General features: G+C 40.4%; 1 protein-coding gene across 11 annotated transcripts in view; it reads right to left on the bottom strand.

Moving 5' to 3' along the window:
- APBB2 (amyloid beta precursor protein binding family B member 2) overlaps positions 1–20,255 on the bottom strand; it is a 174,950-nt gene that overhangs the window by 83,955 nt on the left and 70,740 nt on the right. For 6 of the 11 annotated variants that reach the window (XM_033061367.2, XM_033061369.2, XM_033061372.2 and 3 more), the window contains exons 1-2: positions 15,222–15,294; positions 10,490–11,290 (exon numbers count right to left, since the gene is read on the bottom strand). In XM_033061367.2, coding sequence (XP_032917258.1) covers positions 10,490–11,290; positions 15,222–15,240 — 820 coding nt within the window. In that variant the 5' untranslated portion in view covers positions 15,241–15,294. Of the gene's footprint in view, positions 1–10,489; positions 11,291–15,221; positions 15,295–20,255 lie in introns of those variants that run through there. The other 5 variants (XM_033061364.2, XM_033061363.2, XM_033061366.2 and 2 more) reach the window with 1 other exon arrangement.

Here is a 20,255-nt window from a genome sequence, read left to right as displayed (position 1 = left end):
ATATTTACCCTAAATACACATAGGAACTATAATTCTACAAAGCTTAACACACCCATTTTGGTGGGCAAAAAACCAATTCTGTAAGAAAAATGAAATAAACTTCCACGCCAGTGGAAGTTTAGCCCTGAAATCCCTGTTGTTCTGATGTCATCTTCCTTTTTCAGATATGTTTGTTAAAAAAAGCATTGGTTGTGTTTCAGCACAATTAATCAGAGGAAATTAATGCAGTCAAGAGACCACAAAGTTCCTTAGTTCATCTACTGACAGCATCCATGGGCAAAAAAGGGAGACTCGTTTTAGTTAAGCATCAAAGAAAAATAGGGTAATTTGAGTCTAACACCAAATGTTACCTTGAAATTCTGCTACAGAAGTGTGACAATGTTAGCTTACCCACAAAAGAAAAAAATGAACTAAATTTCAAATAATTTTACAAAAGCCAAACCAAATTGTTTCTTATTATTAGTTTGTTTCTGTAAGAAGCAAATACAGTTATGCTATTTAATTACATTTCCCCTGTAATGAAGAGAAAAAGTTGTGTAAAGATTTTGTGTGAGTCAGCTTTCCAATAAGACATCATTTTTCTACCTCAACAAATTGATTTATTCAGAGCTGGCAAGATGGACAAAACAAAATATCCAAGATATTAGTCAACATTCTTTGAAAGCTCCCAATTCAATACTGGATATAAACAACCTCATCTTTCTAACCCCCAAGCCCACGCACAGTATTGCAAAAGTTCCTTTACCTTGAACTTTAGGGAATGACTAGAGGTGCCACTATTACACTGTTTAGAGATACTTTTTCTTCCCTTTGACTACAAGAAAAATACAGGGGAAGAATGTGCCACTTGTAAATGAGAAATCAGAAGTCTGGTTTTTAATGTATTTTAAATCTATGTAAAGATCTTCAAGGTCTTTGGATCACAAGCATAAAACATCACCTGTCATTTCATTACTGAAATAATGAGCATTCAGGAAGATACTGTTGCAACCTAACCTGTCAGATACCAGCTGATCTTCCACTGAGCAGAATTTTTATTAGCAGATAAAATAATTGCATTCAGTATCCAGGCCTAAGTGACATTGCCAACGAGTGCTATGAAAAAGTAAAATAGAAGTGTTACTTACAGTTACTAGATGCTCCTGTATAGTTCAACATGTACTGATCTGCTACCAGCATCCTTTAAGTTTGCTATACACATGTCCCAAAAGCTTCATATTCTCCTTCTGTGTAGCATCTCCAACTCAAATTATGAGAAAATACGCTGTTGTGTTTAACCAGACACTCACTTAATTAGTCGAATGAGGAATGATACTTTGGATAGAAGGGAAGAGAAGCCACCCCATTCAACTGCCAGTAAATGTAGCAGAGGAAACACCACATGTTGACCATATAAATGACAGCATTTTCTAATAAGCCAAGAAAAAATAAGAGAGATGGCTATACATGGATTTCAGCAGTGTGTCCATATACTGCATCCTCCAGTGAATTCATTCCAGCTTGCAAGACATTGCTATATTTTCTGACTGACTCTGCTTAGGAGACAAGCTTTTGAAACAGTACTTTCAGCCCACAAGCTTTTAGATGACAATCAAATCAAGATTTAATCAGTTCAACTTTGAACCAGAACAGCCCCTCATCCTGCAGATCAGCCCCTGGAAATATATCGATGTTGATTTTTTTCTCTTCGGCTGCCTGCATAAACATGAAAAGTTTTAAAAAATGTAAAGCAAAGATCCACTCTTTGAAAATTCTTCTCAAGGCTGTAAACCTCCGCCTTCCTGAAGGTGCATTGCAGGAATGGTAGAAATTGATTTAGTGAAAGGCTTCTATTAGTGAGAGCGCTGTTCTCATTGCAAAGTCCCTCCCCTTGCTATAATCAATAATTTAAGCAAAGCCAAGAATCATGTCAGCCAAAATGACCAGGATAACTTGACTATCTCTTTCTTACAGAATACAAGTAAAATTAAATTAAGGTCTGAATGGGAATGTATTCTAATTTAAGAATTAATTCAGCCAATGTGAGTTGTGCTTTTGGCTATCATGTTGAGTAGGGGAGGAGGAATGGGGTCCTTTGTTCCTTACTAAAAACTTCTCAAGTTCAAAGAAGTCCCCAAAATCCACTTCCAAGAAGTAAAAGCCACAACCTTTGATTTAGAGTATTTTGTCGGTCATGTGCAAACAAAAAACGTGCTCTAAAAGTTAAACCTCTGACTTCTGGATTATGTCAGTGCTACTCCTCTCTCAGTGGCCTGCAATGATGTCCAAGTTGATAACTGATGCAGTGTTTAAAATTTAAATTGAGCTCTGCAGAATCTCAATTCAAAAACAATTAAAATATGCATTTAGTTTAATTATGCTATTGTTTAGGATGAAGTAGTTTTATGAAGAAACAGTTGCATGAAGAGTTCTGAGAATGATTTTCAAGCAAAAGCCTTGAAGTAGTTTTACTATGTAATAAATTAGTCCAGTGTATCAAATAATGTACATATAAAATAATCAACATAATGAATAGCAGTTAAAAAACAATCCCTGTAACACAACACCATATAAAACTGGATTAAAATGCTCCAGAGACACTATAAGCAGGAAGCAATAATATATGCTTTATACTTGGAGTTGTCCTCTCCCTCTCTCCCCAGTGATTTCTAATCACCAAAGTACCACAGATAAATGCACTGTGTCAGCTGAAGGATACACACTGCTGGGGTTTACAAAACCAGATCCAGACACTACAAGGAACCCACATAACATCATTATCTTGAGCTCTGTGGCATCCAGATATTGGACATTTATGGCTTAATCCTGAGTACCCAGGGGCTCTCAGAATGAAACCACCAAGTCTTAACAGCAAATATATGTGCTTGCATGGGATTGCTTAATAAAGGCTTCATGTCCCTTCAAGCAGGGACCAGACATCCACTCAGCAAGGACTGAGTTCAGAGCAAGGTCTCTGCAGCATGCCAAGTCATATCACACAACACCTCTTCTGCCCATGGAGATGATCAGCACTGCTCTGAATCTACCCACCTTCACCTGATGCAACAGCAACAAACACAAGGCTGCCTGCAGCCCCATCTACTCCATGTCTTGGTGGTACACACTATAGGTTTCTATAGGTTTATCCTGAAATTTCTGTGTCCAATACTGTAACTTGGAACAGCCCCATTGTGACTCAAGGGACCCACAACCCCCTTTCAGCCATGTTGTTAATTAAATTGAATTCAACTTCAATCATCTAACGCTTGACTTATGTGAGAATTCAGAAACCAGTGCACCAAGAGACTGGGGTCTAAAGGAGATGGAAGATTAAAAGAAATACCTCCAAATATAACAGGGCAGGAACTTGAGGAAGATTTAAGTCAGCACACCCTCACTGTACAGACATCTTGCACAGGACCCTGAACTAGGATTTGACTTTCTCTTAGTACTTCACTAATAAATAACTCAGAGCTCTCAAATTTTGTGTTCTTTAGGTTTTCAGAACTTCTGTGAAATAACATCCCAGCACAAACAAAATCCCCAATACTCACTTTTTCTGTCAAACTTAAACATCTGATTTATTGTCATCGCCTTTGTACTAGTCTTGCTTGCCTTACCTACAAACATCCCTGCTTGCTTCCAGCTTTCCTTCCATTGGTGCCAAGTCCTTATTAATCTCCACAGCTGCATACAATTTTCTCTCCTTTTGCTTCCCTCTCCAGTGGGTCCCTCCTCCAGGTCACATTCCCATCTTCCAGTCCATCCTCCCCACTTCACAACCCACTTGTTCTCCCATCAGCTTTCTCCTCTGAGAGCAGCAGGGAGACCAGCTCACCACTGCTGCGCCTGACACTGGGATCACAGCAGATGCTCACAGAAGCAACCACAGTGGCCCAGGCTTTGCATTTCCACTCTGCAGAGAGCAAAGAGGCATGAATATCTCCTGAGCAGGAAACTCCCCAAACTGTGCTGGCCATCCCTGGGTTGTACACCAGGTGAATTGCTGCTACCCCAGCAACTTCCTCTGCAAGGTCCTCTGCAAAGACTAGAGACTCATTCTGCTGAGTGGTGATACCATTCCTCCACCACACCTCCTGCAGTTGATATAAAGGAGCCTAGAAGATAACCAACAAGCACCCAAACAGGCTGCAAAGAGCTTCAGAGCACACAGACCCCACCTAGAAGAATATAACCTCGTTCTCAGCTTGTCTTAACAGAGACCTGCACATAAAGCATCCTCCCAAAGGATTCTGTTTCTTCCTTTCCTTCCCCAGAGATATCTATACCCATTTCAAAGCATCAATCAGGTGGATTGAAGTTTGGCCTGACTTCTATGCAGCATTCAGAAGTGCTGAGGCAGAGGTTTAGTGGATCGATTTCAGCCATAATTTTTTATTATTTGAACAGCTTTATGAACTGGAAAGTTTCTTTTTTTAAGGAGAGGTGGTTAGTCTATTGTGGCTTTTCTTCCATGCAACTTCCTGCATTATCATCCCTCTGAAATCAGGATCTTGACTTTTCCCCATTACCTTCTCTGTTTTCTCTTCTGTGATTTGTTTTCCCTTCCTCTTTGTTTGGTCCTGTGTCTGACAACCCTAGGCATAGAAGAGCTTTTCCAGTAAGATGCATTCAGCCTCAGAGAGGACATGCAGCATCTGGAACTACACACTTCTGTCCCTAAACTACAGAAGCTTGGAAAGTTTCCAAAAATAGTTTGTCAAGTTAAGTACCTGACATGATTAAGTTATTTACCACTTCTGAAACTTGAGTCTACCCTATAGATGCTCAGAAGAGTTTTCCACCTTGCTAGAGCACACAAAAAGCGTGTCGTAATATCTGTTACCATTACACATTCATGTAAAGTGCATTGTGGAGTTAAGGGAAGTGTGCAGTGCTCTGGGCATCCACTAGTATGATGCTGGCATTTACTTCCCTGTGTTATCTTGGCACCACCTCTACTCTCCATTGCCACCTTTTACTTTCCCATGCAGGTATCCCACATGCTCCAGGCACAGGCCCCGCAGGCATTTGTTTATCCCACAACTACACATTTTACTCAATAGAAAAATATTAATTTTTAACATGCTCAAAATCATACTACTGCACTTATACAAAGCAGCACTATGATATTTTCTGGATTAGGAACTACGTGCTCTACTACAGTAGCATGCGAAGTTGAAAGTCCCTGAAAAGACAAACACCAAACAAGAAATGAAATATCAAGGGCAAAACAATCCAGTTTGTTAAGACTCCCATCAAGTGGCCAGAAGTTCAGCTGGAGTAAAGCCAAAATGAATGAAGCTGCGCCAGATAGGACTGGGCCACTTTGACACTACTTGTAGCCAAAGGACTGAGCGAGCCACAGCAATGCTTTAGTAGTCAAAGCACAGCCACCACAAGGCAACTGTCTCCAAAATCAATCTGCCCCAGCCCACCCAGGGAGAAACGTCATACTGGAGAGAGGTGTTTTAGAAAGAATATGACAAACCATCCCAGACCCTTTGGGAACAATACAGCAGAGATTAAACAAGGAGCTATTTTTAAAACTGACACAGTAAATGAACAAATTTCATTCCTGCACAACAGGGCAGGTGTTTCAGACTATATTCAGCTGGTTAATTCATCTGTGTTACCTAATATGCATCCTGCTCAGCCTGTGATTGCTTCTCCAAATGCAAGTCCTAGCTCTTGCCTCTTCTCTGCTGCCTGTCTTGGACACACTCAGACTTCTCAAGGGACACCAGGTGGGCAACTGAACCAAGCTCACTCCAGGGAGGAAATTGAATGGCTCCGATGAACTGAAAAATCATTATCTTTTTGGCAAACAGTTAAGTATGAAACTGTAACTGTGACCAAGCAAAACATTCTGGGAAACATCTTCTGTAGTCCCAAATTTTGGTAATTGCAAACAGAGTTTGGAAGAGGATGTTAATCATTGCTATGAAAAACATCTATTCTCCCATTCCTGAATTAGAGTAAATTCACGAATACGAGCCGCACTGAGTATAAGCCGCATCTCTGGGTGTTGGCAAACATTTCATTTTTTGTCCATAAATAAGCCGCACCTGAATATAAGCCGCTCTGTCATTCGCAGCGAGGACCCGCGTGCAACAAAGTTGCCAAATAGTAACAGCACGGCGGCAGGGCGGGCTTTACTGGCTCAGCTAAGGCTGTGCAGGCTCGGCCCGCTAGGGGCTGCTGACGGGGCCAGGTAGCCCAGCCCGGCGCTGCCGCTCGGCGGGGCCACTGGGGGCCAGCCGCCGCTGCCACTGGGCTCGGTCACCACGGCCCGGCACTGCCCTGTGGTGGCAGGCAGGGACGGAGCCCCCCGCCGCCTCCCAGAGCCGCGGCAGTGGCAGTCCGGGTCCCCTCCCTCCTCCCGAGGCCGTGGCAATGGCGGCGCGGGGCCCCTCCGTCTCTCCCCCGGGCTGTGGTAGGGAGCTCTCCCTCCTCTCTCCCCGCCCCCCGTGCTGCCTGCAGGCAGCCAGGCCCCACCCGCGGTGCAACAGAGTAGCAATTTGTAACAATCGCAAAATGCCGACTTTGCAGCTGCTCGGGTCGGCACTCTGGCAGGCACTTCTGAGGTTGTAAATGTCAGAAAATTATTCACATATTAACCGCTCCTGAATATTGGCTGCATTTCTGGTTTAGGAGCCAAATCTTAGTCAAATTGGTGCAGCTTGTATTCATGAAATTACTGTAATTCACTTTTACACACCCATTTTTGTTATCTATCTCAATTCAAAAGGGTGCTGATTATTACTCTTAATTGTGGAATCTGGGTGCTGATTTGCCACTCTTAATTGTGGAATCTTTAGATTTCAAGTCAGAGTACTCAAGCATCCAAGATACGGATTTAGGTAGCTCCACTGAGAATCACTGAAAACCAACCTGCCTAAACACAGCAAGCAGCCTCCCGGTACAATTGATAGTGGTAATGTGTACTTGAGAGGATCATCTTTCAACTTCTATTTACTATCAGGTTTGAATTATTTTATAGTCTTCTACCAGCAGACCCTGATACTGTGAACATTGTGTAACCATGGCTGCCCTTGAAGTCTTATTTCTTTTAAACTGACCCTAAAATCTTCTTACAGGCATGGCTAAATAAGAGACAGTTAGTAACTTCACACGCAGAATATTACCTACACATTGGGGATATAGAGCAATAGTCACCTTTCTTATGTCATAAGCAGTCAACAAACGGCCAAATCTGAGACTATAAAACATGCACTATTCTTTGAGACATGGTTATCAGTAACAGGCAGGATAAAAAAAATATAACAGCCCAGTATTAAAAGTTGCAGCCTTTAGGATGCACAGCAGGTGTGAACCAAAACTCTGAAAATTGGGTTTTTACTTAGAACCCTACAACTGTATAGCGGTTCGCTCTCTAGTTTTATAGGACTTACGTTAATGTATAATGTAATTTAACGTATTTTTAGTACACAAATCTTTTTCCCTACTCAGGAACACAGAAAACACATTCTGAGCAAGTAACAGACTTATTGTCTGTATCAGATAGGTACTGCAAAGGAAGAATCATGCTTTTAAGAGGACATACATTTTAATTTGGTCAAAGATGCTGGTTAAAATCAGAGGCAGACTTGATCACTGCTGTAAGTATTTCTGACTAGTTCATGATTTACTGTAATTTTTATTATATTAAGAGGGCTATTCTCCCCAGCTGTGCTGTTATTTCAGAACACCAGGCTCTCTTTACAAGAGCAGCACTCCTGATTCCCAAGGGGCAGTCTCCCAGCTGCCATTTCTGCTCAGGATTGAACTCATTTATTTGTAACCAGCTATTAAACTGCCCTCTGATATCTGCTCAGAGACCAGCAGCAGGCAGGCACTTGCTATATTGCAGTTGCACACAGCAGTAGCACTCCTGAAAAAGAGGACACTTCTGGTGTTAATACCCGTTTGATTTCAACTAGGGAGAAACGAGCCATCATGTGACCCAAAGGCTGAGAGACCGGGATCCAGGGGAGGCTGCTGCCCCTGCACATCATCCCACAACCCAAAGGGAGCAAAAAGGGCAGCTGGCATAGAGCAAGAAACATCTGCCACTCTCTAGCACCACATGTCCCACATCTCAGGGACTTTCCTGATTACGGGGCTATTCCTGGCTCTAGAAGGAGAGGGTTTTACTTAAATTAAAACAGAAAGCAAAAGCAAATTCTAGTTTTCTTGTTGGTTTGGAGGCAAAGAGAATTCTTTTTATTTCCTGATTCCCATTTCTAATTAATTAGGGATTATTACACAGAACACTGCACTTTACTGTGGCAGAATAACATTTCACTGAAATTGTTTTTCAGGCGATACAAAGATTAAGAAATATGCCTGCCTTCTAGGGAGCTTCTTAACAACAACAACAACAACAAAAAAAACAAAACAAAAAAACAAACCAAAGAAAGCAAGCTACAAACAGAAAACATCACCCTCATTCTCTCCTCAGTTTGACCTCTGGGGCATGTGCTTTGCTGCTGCCTGCACCACAAAGAGTCATACAATGAATAAACACAGATTCATCCAGGTGAGACTGATGAGTACACTGAGAGGGAGAGAAGGAATAGATAGATGGTGTAATAACACAAGATGTGTTTCCTTTGAAAGACAGATTAAGGAAAGTTTCTTGAGAGAGAAGGAGGAAGTATTACCCACAACGTGAACCCAGTTCTGGTCCATTTGCAGTATTAAAACCACCTGGAGCTGGTGCCTGGTTATTCATAAGACTCTCCAAATGACAAGGGATTCAGCTGGATAGATACAGGGGAGATGCAGTGCCTGAGGCCAAGGGAGGCAGGTTTCCTTCTTTGGGGGGACTGCCTGCAGTGCTGGGTGTCAATCAGCTCTGGTGGCAAGTCACTGCCTGTCTCTAGGAAGGCTGCCTGAAAACCCATTAGGGCTTGGCATATGCTAAGATCTCGATGACATCCCATTACTTTGCTGACTAGGTTTTTTCTGCTTCTAAAATCACCACAAACTCTTTTTTTTTATAAGTACTGAATCTCAGAAAGAAGGTTAGATAGCTGAAAGCGCTAATAAAATTATCTGAAAGTTGAGGTCAATGCAGTTCTTGGCAAGATGCACATACAGCTAATTTCCCTGGAGAAGAAAGAAGAGTTTCTTCAAAACAAATTTCTTATACTGTACTGTGCTTGTGGTGTTCGGTGCCCATAATTAATGGATTCTATCATATCTGTTTATCAACATTAACATTTGTTTAAATAAGTTGTTTTGTATCTTTAAATTGAGTTGTATTTATTTTTGACCTCTTCACTCAGAGAAAAGGTCAAGACTCTTGAAAACACCTTTTTATTAGGCCACACGTAGAAATATCCTGCCCTAAGGAGACTTCAGGAGGATTTTATCTAAACAATGATGCATTCCCAGTGCAATCAATTAAGAATAAATTTTTCAGGGTTTTTGAATTACAGAACTCCAAAAGAAAACACATGAAAACAAAACAACAAAAATACCTCACAAAACAATATTCAGATTTCCAGGATTTGAATAATGAAATACTGTTAAGAGTGCGAAGAGGAAGAAGACAGAACAACTCAAAAGGGCTGAAAGAAGCTTATAGTTATTTTCAACAGTGTCTTCTCAGGAAAATCATATTTCTATCATATTTCTGCATAAACTGACATACTAAATACAATCTCTGGACTGAACATTAATAATTCCCCAGGTATCTGCTGGACTGTATTCTTTTATTGATTAACTGTTCTCAGTACTAGGGGATTTTTTGATTTCCCAGAAATCATATGACTAGAACTCTACTGCATATCTTTTTCCCTAGATAAATGTCTTTCTTTCTTTCTTTCTTTCTTTGGGCCCTAACATTATTGGAGCTTAAATGCAACGACTGGGGAGCATTGAGCTGTGAAGATCTCTCCTCCTACCCTAGATGGTGTGGCAGTGAAGAGCCCTGTCCATGCCCAAAACCACAGACCTCCAGGACAGACACCACCAGGGCTCACTGCTCAACTCCTCGGCTGGTAGGGATTCTCTTTACCCACACTGGCACATGTGGGAGGGAGCACCATCAAATTACTGGGACATTTACAAAATCGTGCATTACAAAAATAAAAATCTTCACTGAACCTAAAAATCAATATCTGAAAAGTTTTTTTGTTGTGTGTAGGTAGCTATCAGTAGTTCAGCATCTCCCTATAATCATGTTCTTCTCACAACACGCACCCACTGATTATTGAAGAGCAATTATTTATAAACTAGCAAGAAGTGCAGTTAGCATATTTCTAGGACTGTGTATAGGGCATCTGCTGGTGCCTTTCATAAAGCTGCTACAATCCACCAGGAAGCTTCTAAGCACTCCCTAGCAAACAAGCAGCTGTGTGCAATGCCAGTGCTTGCATTTTGACACAATCCACTTCCCACTGAAACTGCTAAACCACCTCTCTCCTCTCTGGCACCAGCTGAGGAAAGCTAAGCAATCCCTTTCTAAAACAGTGGCTGTGAGCAGCCTTTGCTTGCGTACCTGTTTCATCAGGTGAGCTCGGCGAGGCACTGTCCTGGGACAGGGTGGTCCAGCTGGAGTCCTCATCACTTGGGGCCAGGTTTTGAATCCTGTGGAGGGCACAGTCTGTTTTGGCCCCAGTTTTTGGGTGATCTTTCTTTGTTTCAGGGCTTGAGGATACTGTGGCAACCTGGCCATCCTCTGGACTTGGCATCTTGTTCTGTTTCCGGGGCAGGACTTCTCCATTGACAATAACGGTAGAAGCCTGGCTGTTGCTTTGTGCAGACTTATCTTCCATCGCAACAAAACCCTGCTCTAGATCTCGAGCTGATGTCTCTAGATCTGCATAGTAATTCAGGAAGCTCTTGGTCCTCCTCGGCTGCGAGGGCAATATTTCACAGCCAGAGGAATCCTGTGGGATTGGTTCATTGCTTTCAAACTTCTCAGAAGTTACATTTACGCCTGCAGTGTTACCGAGGTTTTTGTTGGGATCCTGCTGTCCCTGCTCGGCAGCTTTCCTGAGCTGGTTTTCTCCATTCTTCACCAGCTTTATATTGGCAGAGCTGTTGCCCAGAAGGGGCTGAGCTGCTGGATCAGAAAGACCCATGGCTGTCTGAATGTTAGTCAGTGCATACTTTTTCCTGCATTTGGGAGGAGTGCTGTTCTTGGTCTCTGTGTGCCTGATTTCTGCATTGAGGAGCTCGTTGTGGGAGGAGCGCAGGTTCAGGGTGTTGGGCGGTGTGGCGGGGCTGTTGCGGTTCACAACGTCCGTCGTGCCGCCGCTTGCCATAAACACTGCCAACGCGTCCACGCCAGAGTCGACTGAAAAGCAAAAGAAACGGCCATGAAACACATCCATTACACACACTCATTTGCTAGGCCTTTGGTAAAGGCATGTAGCACTTTAGGTAATTAACAGAAGGAAAATTACCACAACCTAAGTGGGTAAGAGAAGAGACAAAAGCTTATCTTATTAAATAAGGAAGAATAGAGGCAGAAAACATACAGAGAGATCATCAGGTCCACAAAGGTGAGAAAAAGCAGAAAGCTTGACCCTATACAAGACAATTTTAGGACAGATTCTTCATTTCTGTTTCTGTTGAAGGCAGGCTCTGGGACAGCAGGGGTGTCCTTTGCAAGTGCCTGGGACTCTCACTACATTACCAAAACTGTTTCAGTATTTCACCTCTGTCTCGGATGAGGAGGGAAATAAGTCCTCAAGTGCTCATCGGTAGGAAGCAGAAATTTGAAATATTTCTAAGCAGGTTGCAGACACATGCTGCTTCTTTTTCATCTTTGGGTAGTGCTGTTACTGCTAAAGCCTGGCTGGCTGGTCAGTAGTTGACTCCTAACACCTGCATTTTCTCTGCTATTTGTCTTTCCTTCTTTTCCCTCCCTCCCCTGCCACCTTCCTTTTCTATTTTTTTAAAGAAGGGAAGTAGAGGGTCAGGGAATACAAGTAGGAAATTATTTTAAAAAGATGTATTTGATTTCCAGGGGCAGAGAAAAAAAATCCCTTGACAAAATACCCTGCTGGAATTCAACCAACTTCAATGAAAGGACTGCCTCCAGAGATGGTTTACTGTTTCTATACCTGACAAAGTTCAAGCTTAAGGATAAAATATACATCCTAGGGCAGAGTACACATACTACACTGTTAAATAATATAATTATTTGTCTGCTTGTAAAAAAGTTTCTGATTTTTCTTAGCCAGTGGCACAGCTCATATTTTGAAAAAATATTAAGTTTATTGAGGGAGCATATTTTTAGACTACTAAAAATTATCTATATATATATATATTTAAAAACTCATTAAAAAAACTGTAATTTGTTCCTGTACTGTGTATTTATGGCTTCTACAAATCTGCAGAAGTACTCCATGAACACCTAGATTTAGTGTAGTAGTCACTGTTGTTTGATACCTGGCAACTAAATTAGAGGCCAATTAATAAATCACTCCCATCTGCCACAACACGAAACACCCTTTCTGTTGTTCCTAATTCTCAGTTATCATTGACTGCTTATATTGCACATAAAAAGATATCTGGGGCTTATCCAGGAATGAAAAGCTGTAATTTGAGTTAGCCGATGACAGATCATTCCAGCTGAGCTGTGCTGCATCTTTGTATATTTGATATATGACAGAACTGACTGCTGTACAGATTTACAAGAGATTAAATATATGGGTTTTAAAAGAACATGTAATACATAAACAGACTGAAAAGGAACACTTCACATTGTTACCTAAATTTAGGCACAGTTGCTAGTGTTCCCTCCTCTTAGACGTGCTGTCAAAGCTGCTCACTTGCAAACGTCACTCTGGTTCATTTGAAACCAAGCAGATCAAGCAATAATAATACCCTTTGTTCCCTGAATCACCCACCCAGCTGTTGAAGAAAAATTTCTAAAGGTTGTTAAAAACAGAATTTAAACTAAATTTTACAATTTTTCATGTTTGCCAATTTCTCAAGCCCTAATCAGTCAGTCTAAACCAACTGCAAATTCTTTAGAAGAATGATCATCCTACACACATGCTGTGCAAAACCCATCATCTTAGGTAACGGCTAACAAACATTCCGAAACAAACTCTTGCTACAAGAGAATTTAAAACACAACTATTACAAAGTTTAAAGGAATTCTATAAATTACTTCTCAGATAAACACATGATATAAACATAGAGCTTTCAGGATCTTGTTCAGAACCAACCAGGTCCAATGTAAGCAAGGTCACATCTGATCAGAGGTTACCAAAATGTTTTGCATTAAGCAGCTTCTACATATCAACTGGCTGCTTTGAATCCTTTTCTGAATCACTCAAAATCTGACAATATGAAAGTCACATAAAAAAGTAAATTACTAGGGCAGGATAATTTCCCCCTCTCACTGCCTACCTTTAGGATTTGTGCAATTGCATGGTATCTCGGGATTTCACTAGATTACATTTTACTTCATGCTTCAGCAAATTAGAACAAGCATTCATGTTTTTCACCAATAAATAGAATTATCACAATATGGAACAAGACTGAAATTTATTCTTCTCTTTTGTTACAAATGAGCTACTTCATGCAATGTTTGCCACTAATTTTGCCACTGAACAAATTTCTTAAAAAATAATCTTCCTAGATAAAGCTTAAGTATTTGCCTGCCTTTAGCTTATCCCCTGCTGTTATTGTTTCATTGCTCAGAAATATTGTAAGAATAAGCCCTTGGAAACACTGGAACAAAACATATTACATTTTACTAATCTGCCTGATAGAGGTTCTCCACTGATTTGATGAACGCTGGCACATTGTTCAAGGACTGAGCCAAGGAGTTTTGTGACCCACACAGTGTTTGTGACTTGGGGGTTAAGCTGGTTGGTGCAAGACCATGAACAGAAAAATGTCAAAACAAACCTTTCACTAGACACCATCTCCCCTCCTGACCCCATCTCAGGTGATCCCTTGATCAAACCACCATGATGAAATGATCAGTGAACAGGCAAACAGCAGCACAAGGAGGGCACAGAGTGAAGCAGGCTGTTCTCTCAGGGGCCACGAGCCTGCTCACTGGCCATCACCCTGTGCTCCAGCCACAGCCTGGGATGCACATGGACAGCTTCCCTCTGCTCTTGGAAGCAGACACAGATGTGAGAAAAAGGGACAAGAAATAAGAGAGAAGGTGGCAAAAAGAGAAGAAGAAATACAGATGGGCAGATCTTCCATCTCAAGGGTAGAAGTTGCTACGAGACTAGGACTAACGAAAGTGCCAGAAAAATTGGAATGCAAGGAAATGCCTGAGAGCACTGAAGAAAGACTGCAGAGTAGAACAGTATAAGGAAGAGCAATGCTTGTCCCTCCTCCTATATACAGGACACGACAATGCTAGAAACACACCACTTTTCCCAGAGGAAGCACATCCCAGCTTTCCAATTTAAAACTACAGTAAAATGCAGGAATGCTAGATTCCTTGTGCTGCCTGGCCACCAGCAAGGATCACGCTATTGGCATGGGGCACCATATATTCAACTTCTCTACCTTCTGCTGAAAAACACAAATGGACAAACAGACCAGGAATCACTGAGTTAATACATATATCTCAGTTTAAGTGGGGGAATACTGCTAAATTGTGAGTAAAATTAGGGTATGACACTAAAAAATTTCTACTCTGGTGAGAAGCTAACAACAATTAGAACATTATCATTGCTGGGAATAATAACACGGTTAAATTGTTGGTTCTTCAAGACAGCACTTAACTTGGTAGAAGATCTGTCACAGCAATTCATTAAGGGTTTCAATTTGCTTACTTTTTAAAATAACTCCCAGCCTCAACTGTAGATTTTTAACATTCTTACTGATACAGCTTAAGATACTTTTTACCACTATAATGTGTTTAACACAGAGTAGTGCCAATTCTCTAAGGATCATAATAATACAAATAATACTACTACCTGAATGGCTTTTATCAATGTTTTTCAATCTTGTCATAAAACTTACAGAGCTAGAAGAGAAAGTGCCATTGCAAAGAAAGAATAGTGCATGACCAACTTGTCTTTGCCATCTAATGACTTTTTGCATCGTATTGTCTATAGGAAGTTTTAAAAAAGCTGAATAGAGAGTTTCTTCAAAAAGGCACAGTTTAAAAAAAAAAGTGTTTTCTCTTTTTCATGTGTGAGTGCAAAATGAAAGTGAAAAGTGAAACATGGGCCTGGAAAGAAGAAGAAGAGGAAAATTTCACACATTTTCACAGCATAATCTTTTAAAGGGCATCTGACCTGGAAGTACTTCTGACATGGCTCGCGGGGCGTCAGCAATGCATCAGGAAATAGATTATAATTTGAAATCTGAAAAAAGGGACCATTTAAGAATTAAAACCAAAGGAAATCACAAAATAAAAACACCACATTTTAGAAGCTCCTGAGAGATGTCAAGCATTCTAAATAAAGGTCACAGCCTAACAGTGAGGATCTTTTGAGGTTTTAATAATATTTGACAGCCACTAAAGTATGGGGAGAGGCTAGTTTGCAGCAACATGAACATGTAATTTAAAATAACTATTATATTTTTGTTAATGTATAACTGTACTAGGAGCACAAATTCAAAAATATTCTCCAGTTTTAGTCAATATACTGTAGCAAAAACTTATACACATTGAAAAATATGAGTTTTTTCCCAGTTACCCAATTACAACTTACTCAGGAAACCACAGCAGCATTGGGAAAAGACAACACAGCAGTAAGGCAGGTTCACAAGAAAATTTCCGGAATGAGATCTAGCATAAGAAACCAAGAAGTTGTGCTTTGCATTAGATCCACTACAGAAGCACAGGGGTAATCTCAAAGGAGGGAATCATGAAAAGAAAGTTAGGCAGTAAATTGAAGTAGGGGCCCTTTCCTGGCCATCTCCTCATAAATTAACCATTTTGCCCTAAAGTCTCTGGTTTGGATGTGAATGACATGCATAGCAAGAGACAAGGTACTCATGACAATTTTTGTCACTGCATCTAAGAAACATAAGGCAAAAAAATACAAATCTTTCCATAAAGTAGATTACCCTTCGGGAAGGATATCTCTTGAGTACAAAACATTTAATGAAAACTTCATGCCATAGGGCTACAGCCACTAGTCTTATACACTTGGGCTTTAGTTAAAGTCTAAGCAGCTGTAGATAACACCTTCATTATACAATGATTGCAGCTTAACACCAGCTAACTCCTTTCACTTCAAAGGGTGAATTCCAATGTTAAAACGTTGATTCTAAAACTGCAACCAGCTAAATGGTAATAGGTAAACAGATGTCAGCCAAAAGCATCCTAATAAACTCCAGATTTACATTATTAGCTGAAATCAGAACCAAGACTTTCTTAGTATCAAATGTCATCTGATTCTTCTTACCTAGATATCTACACAAATTTCAGGCCTAACACTTTCAGAATAGGAAAGGAAAGAAAATATTCAAATGAAGTGCTGTGGTAGATCAGAGACTACCACCAATGATTTTCTTCTTGTGTTCTCTCTGGCAATGACATCTTAGCTGGACTGAGCTTGGAAGCTGCAAAGAGAAAGCTCAGCAAAGCCAAGAAAGTAAATTATGATGGCGGGCAGAGCAGTTTGGAGAATGCAAGAGCAGGAAAGGAGCAAAGCTACAAGCACCTTACACATGGTTCTCTCAAATCTATCTGCAGAGGACTCCACATAAATCTCTGAGTTGCTGAGGGTGGGAAGGACCTCTCCAGATCATCAAATACAACACTCCTGCCCAAGCAGGTAATCACTGCTGCCCCTTTACTCCATCCTGGATGTGTCCTCACATCAGAATAAAATCAATTCAACCTGATTGCTAAATGCAGCTTCTCCCATTTCCAGCTATTTCCTGCTTCACCTAGTCCTACTGAAATCACCATCTGGTAATCAGCTTTTCCGTCCTGGCTCCTCCATCCCCAAGAGGCACCCTGCCAGTCCCTGCTGCCACAAAAATGACATTTCTCCTTTTAGAGCTAATCATGCTGCCAACCAACTACAACAGCCTAGCGGCAGTGCTGTTTCTGTTCTAGTGGTGCTCTTATTAATGGGAATCCATAAAGCTGATCTGTCTTTATGTGGTGCAATTGAGGAAAAAAAACACTTCAGATCCTCAATGAGTTCTAGCACTAAAGTTGAATATGCCTTCCCATCAACCATTTTTTTCCTTCCCCCTTCCCACAAAGCCTCCTCATCCAGAAAAAGTTCAGATCCTAACAGATATAAAGAAAAAATAAAAATAATTTTAAAATAAAAATATTAATGACAAAAAAGCAACTGGCTAAATCCAGTATTCCTGTACTTTTTTTTTATTAAGATAGATTTATCTAAATAATCAGCGTATATTTGACTACCTGACTGAAAATTTATATTGCAGAGAATATGGGTCATCTTGTGCTACTACAGTACTCTTACATCAAGTAACCAATAAAGAGTAATTCTTTCATTTATATAAGGTATAGCCATGACATGCTGTAAATGACTAATCCTGCATTTAGTGAGGGAAAAAACCAAGATGGCATGCTAAGTCTTTCCCAAATTCAATTTTCTCCTTTAATTAGATTTCTCCCCATGTGTAGAATGGAACAGTCTGGTAGGTAAAACCAGCGTTGTCACAGCAAGAAGATGGAGTCTGCTGGCTACTTGTGAGCACAGATAACAAGACCTTCTGTCATTGCATCCATACGTTCACAGTGACATTTGCTAAGTAAACGGCTGTAATTTTTTATAATCCTGTTTAAATTAAACTGCTGAGCCCTATCATTCCAGGTTTTTTAATTGTCATATAAATTATCTCTACAATAAAGACTGTGCCCCGGACTTATTTGCTAATTTACAAATATCCCTCCTTTTAACATAAGTGCTAATACAGGGCACAAGCATAAATGTCATTCTCCCTTAAACAGAAACACAAACTCAGAAATTGCAACCTGAATTTCTGCAATTGAGATGACTAATAAAGCAAGAAGAACTTCTATATTCTGCAGCTTCAATCTCAAGTGCCATCCAAAAACAACTCTTACCAGTCTGAAGGTAAACAATGTGTAATCAAACCTGATCAGAAAGACCAAAACAAAAGCAAAATGTCATATGAAACAGAAAGTTAGGATATGCTGTCTCAGTGATAAAATGTAACCAAGATGTTTTGTAGGACACCCATATGCTTGATGGAGCATTAGAAAGGATTCAAGGACCACAGATTTGGCACATAAAATGACTTTGACTGATTCAGACTGATTTCAAACCAGGGATTTTTCAGCCCCACATAAAGTTAACTTTGAACATTTGTCAGCTCCTAAATCAGGAAACAGAGCCATTCAAAAGATGACTGGTTCCTTAACAGGCTTAAGGAAACCCACAAAGTCCAGGACCATCTTTCCAGCTGTCTGAAACAGCACTGGACCTATCCCAAGCTGTTTGATCAGGTGACACAGGCACCAAAAGCAGGAAAGACATTAAGCAGAGGTCACAGCACTAGTAAGAGAAGTAGGTAGAACGTTAACTGAGACCCTGTCAGGTGGAATGGTTAAGGTTCCAGCAGAGATGCTGTGCTGAGGAAAAAGAATAAATGAAACAGATTATTATCAGTAACTACCTCCCACACACCTTGTCTGTGGCCCTGCTATTTGCAGCTCACAAACATTCCCTCTTCCTGCAAAGCCTAGAAACAAGGCTGCATACTCTGAGCACAATCTGCTTCTCCAAGAAGAACTAACTGCATACTCATAAAGACATTTCAGTTTCCCCTTTTAAATTAATTTACTTTAAAGTTCTGATGGTCTGGCATCATGATTTCACCTGTTACAACTTCATCTGCCCTCTGAAGCACATATTACAAATTTATGGCTAGTTATACATTAAACTTTTATCAAACAAGGTTATCCAGAAATGGTTTTATCCTCAGATGACCCAGACTGGTAGCAATAGTTTTGAGCCACCTATTTTTACTGCCTCATAGCTGAGATCTTAAAAAGCATTTGAAAGAGCATTCTACAGCAAAAATTCTTTTCTCCTTACTGTAAAGTTGTACTTAGTATCAAATTAGGCTCTAGAGGTGAAAATTTGAAAATTAAAAAATTGGAAAAGAATCCTTCAGTCAACTCTCTACAACTCCATATGGAAATAAAGAATAAAGGTATATGTCTATCAAAAGTATCAATATAAAGAAAACATCTAACTTCATTAGGTCCTTTTTGCAAATAATTTCAAATTGCTAACAGTAAATTCAGACCAGTGAATAAAAATAAAAAGTCTAAGTCTCAGACACAGAAAAGAGCAGTAGAGTGCCAGCTTTTGCACAGTAAGACAATCAGGGCTCTCAGGAAAAGCAAATTAAGATTTTGCATGTTGAAAACATTGTGTGTTCCATGTACATTTAAAACAATCTGCATCTCACCTAAGTAAGATTAGTATATATGTGCACTTTTAACTACATCTGCGAAACTGCCAGAAAATTGGACTCACATGTCCTACCCATATATTCCTTGCCTCCGTAAAGGAACAGCGCTCAGGGTACATCAAACCAAAAAAGGTTTCTACATTTCCAGTCTGTTTTTTCATCAAAGGCTGAACTAAAATAAGGCTCTTTACACAAAGACATACATCTCAGCAAGGCTGGAAGCTCCCTGTGAAGTTATGTGTTGTCTTCAACCAAACTGCAGTGGGACAAATCTCAGAAATATTTCAAAATACACAAGTTTGTAAACCAAGTTTAAGCTGACAGAATGCCAAGGCATGACTAAAAAAGCCATACCCTACAGTAACTCTCCCGGTGTCATTATGGTACCAGAATCAGCAATGACTTGAATCCTGGCCTGATGCAGCCAGTGGAGCTCCCTGAGAAGGCTCTGCCCATAGTGCTCACATATAAAACAAACTATGTGCTCATAAATGAAATCAAACTATCATATTTGCTTTATGGCCCCCATAAACCATACAGATCAATCCATAATAAAGTGGGAGGAGAACTTAACAGAAAAGCAACTGCACTTACTGGCATTTATATTAATTACATTGAAGTGCAGCTGAAAGCAGATTCTGTTTCAACAAACTCGGCTGCAGAAGACATTGAACAAGTGGAAAAGAACAAACTACTGGTATTACTGGCCTGAACTTCAACACAGAATGCTGTGTTCTTGACATGCTAGCCAAAATTCTCTGTTCTTCTTTCTTATCCACAAACTCACAGATCTCCGCAAGGTATCGAATACCAAAGCAACTAGAGTTTCTGTGAAAGGAAACACATGATGCAAATCTGCTATCATAGTGGTACTCCATGACCAGATGCAA

Source organism: Catharus ustulatus, chromosome 5 (genome assembly GCF_009819885.2).
Source record: "Catharus ustulatus isolate bCatUst1 chromosome 5, bCatUst1.pri.v2, whole genome shotgun sequence".
Classification (NCBI taxonomy): domain Eukaryota; kingdom Metazoa; phylum Chordata; class Aves; order Passeriformes; family Turdidae; genus Catharus; species Catharus ustulatus.
The sequence above is the reverse complement of the archived record's forward strand: the minus strand, read 5'-3'. Positions and strand labels throughout refer to the sequence as shown.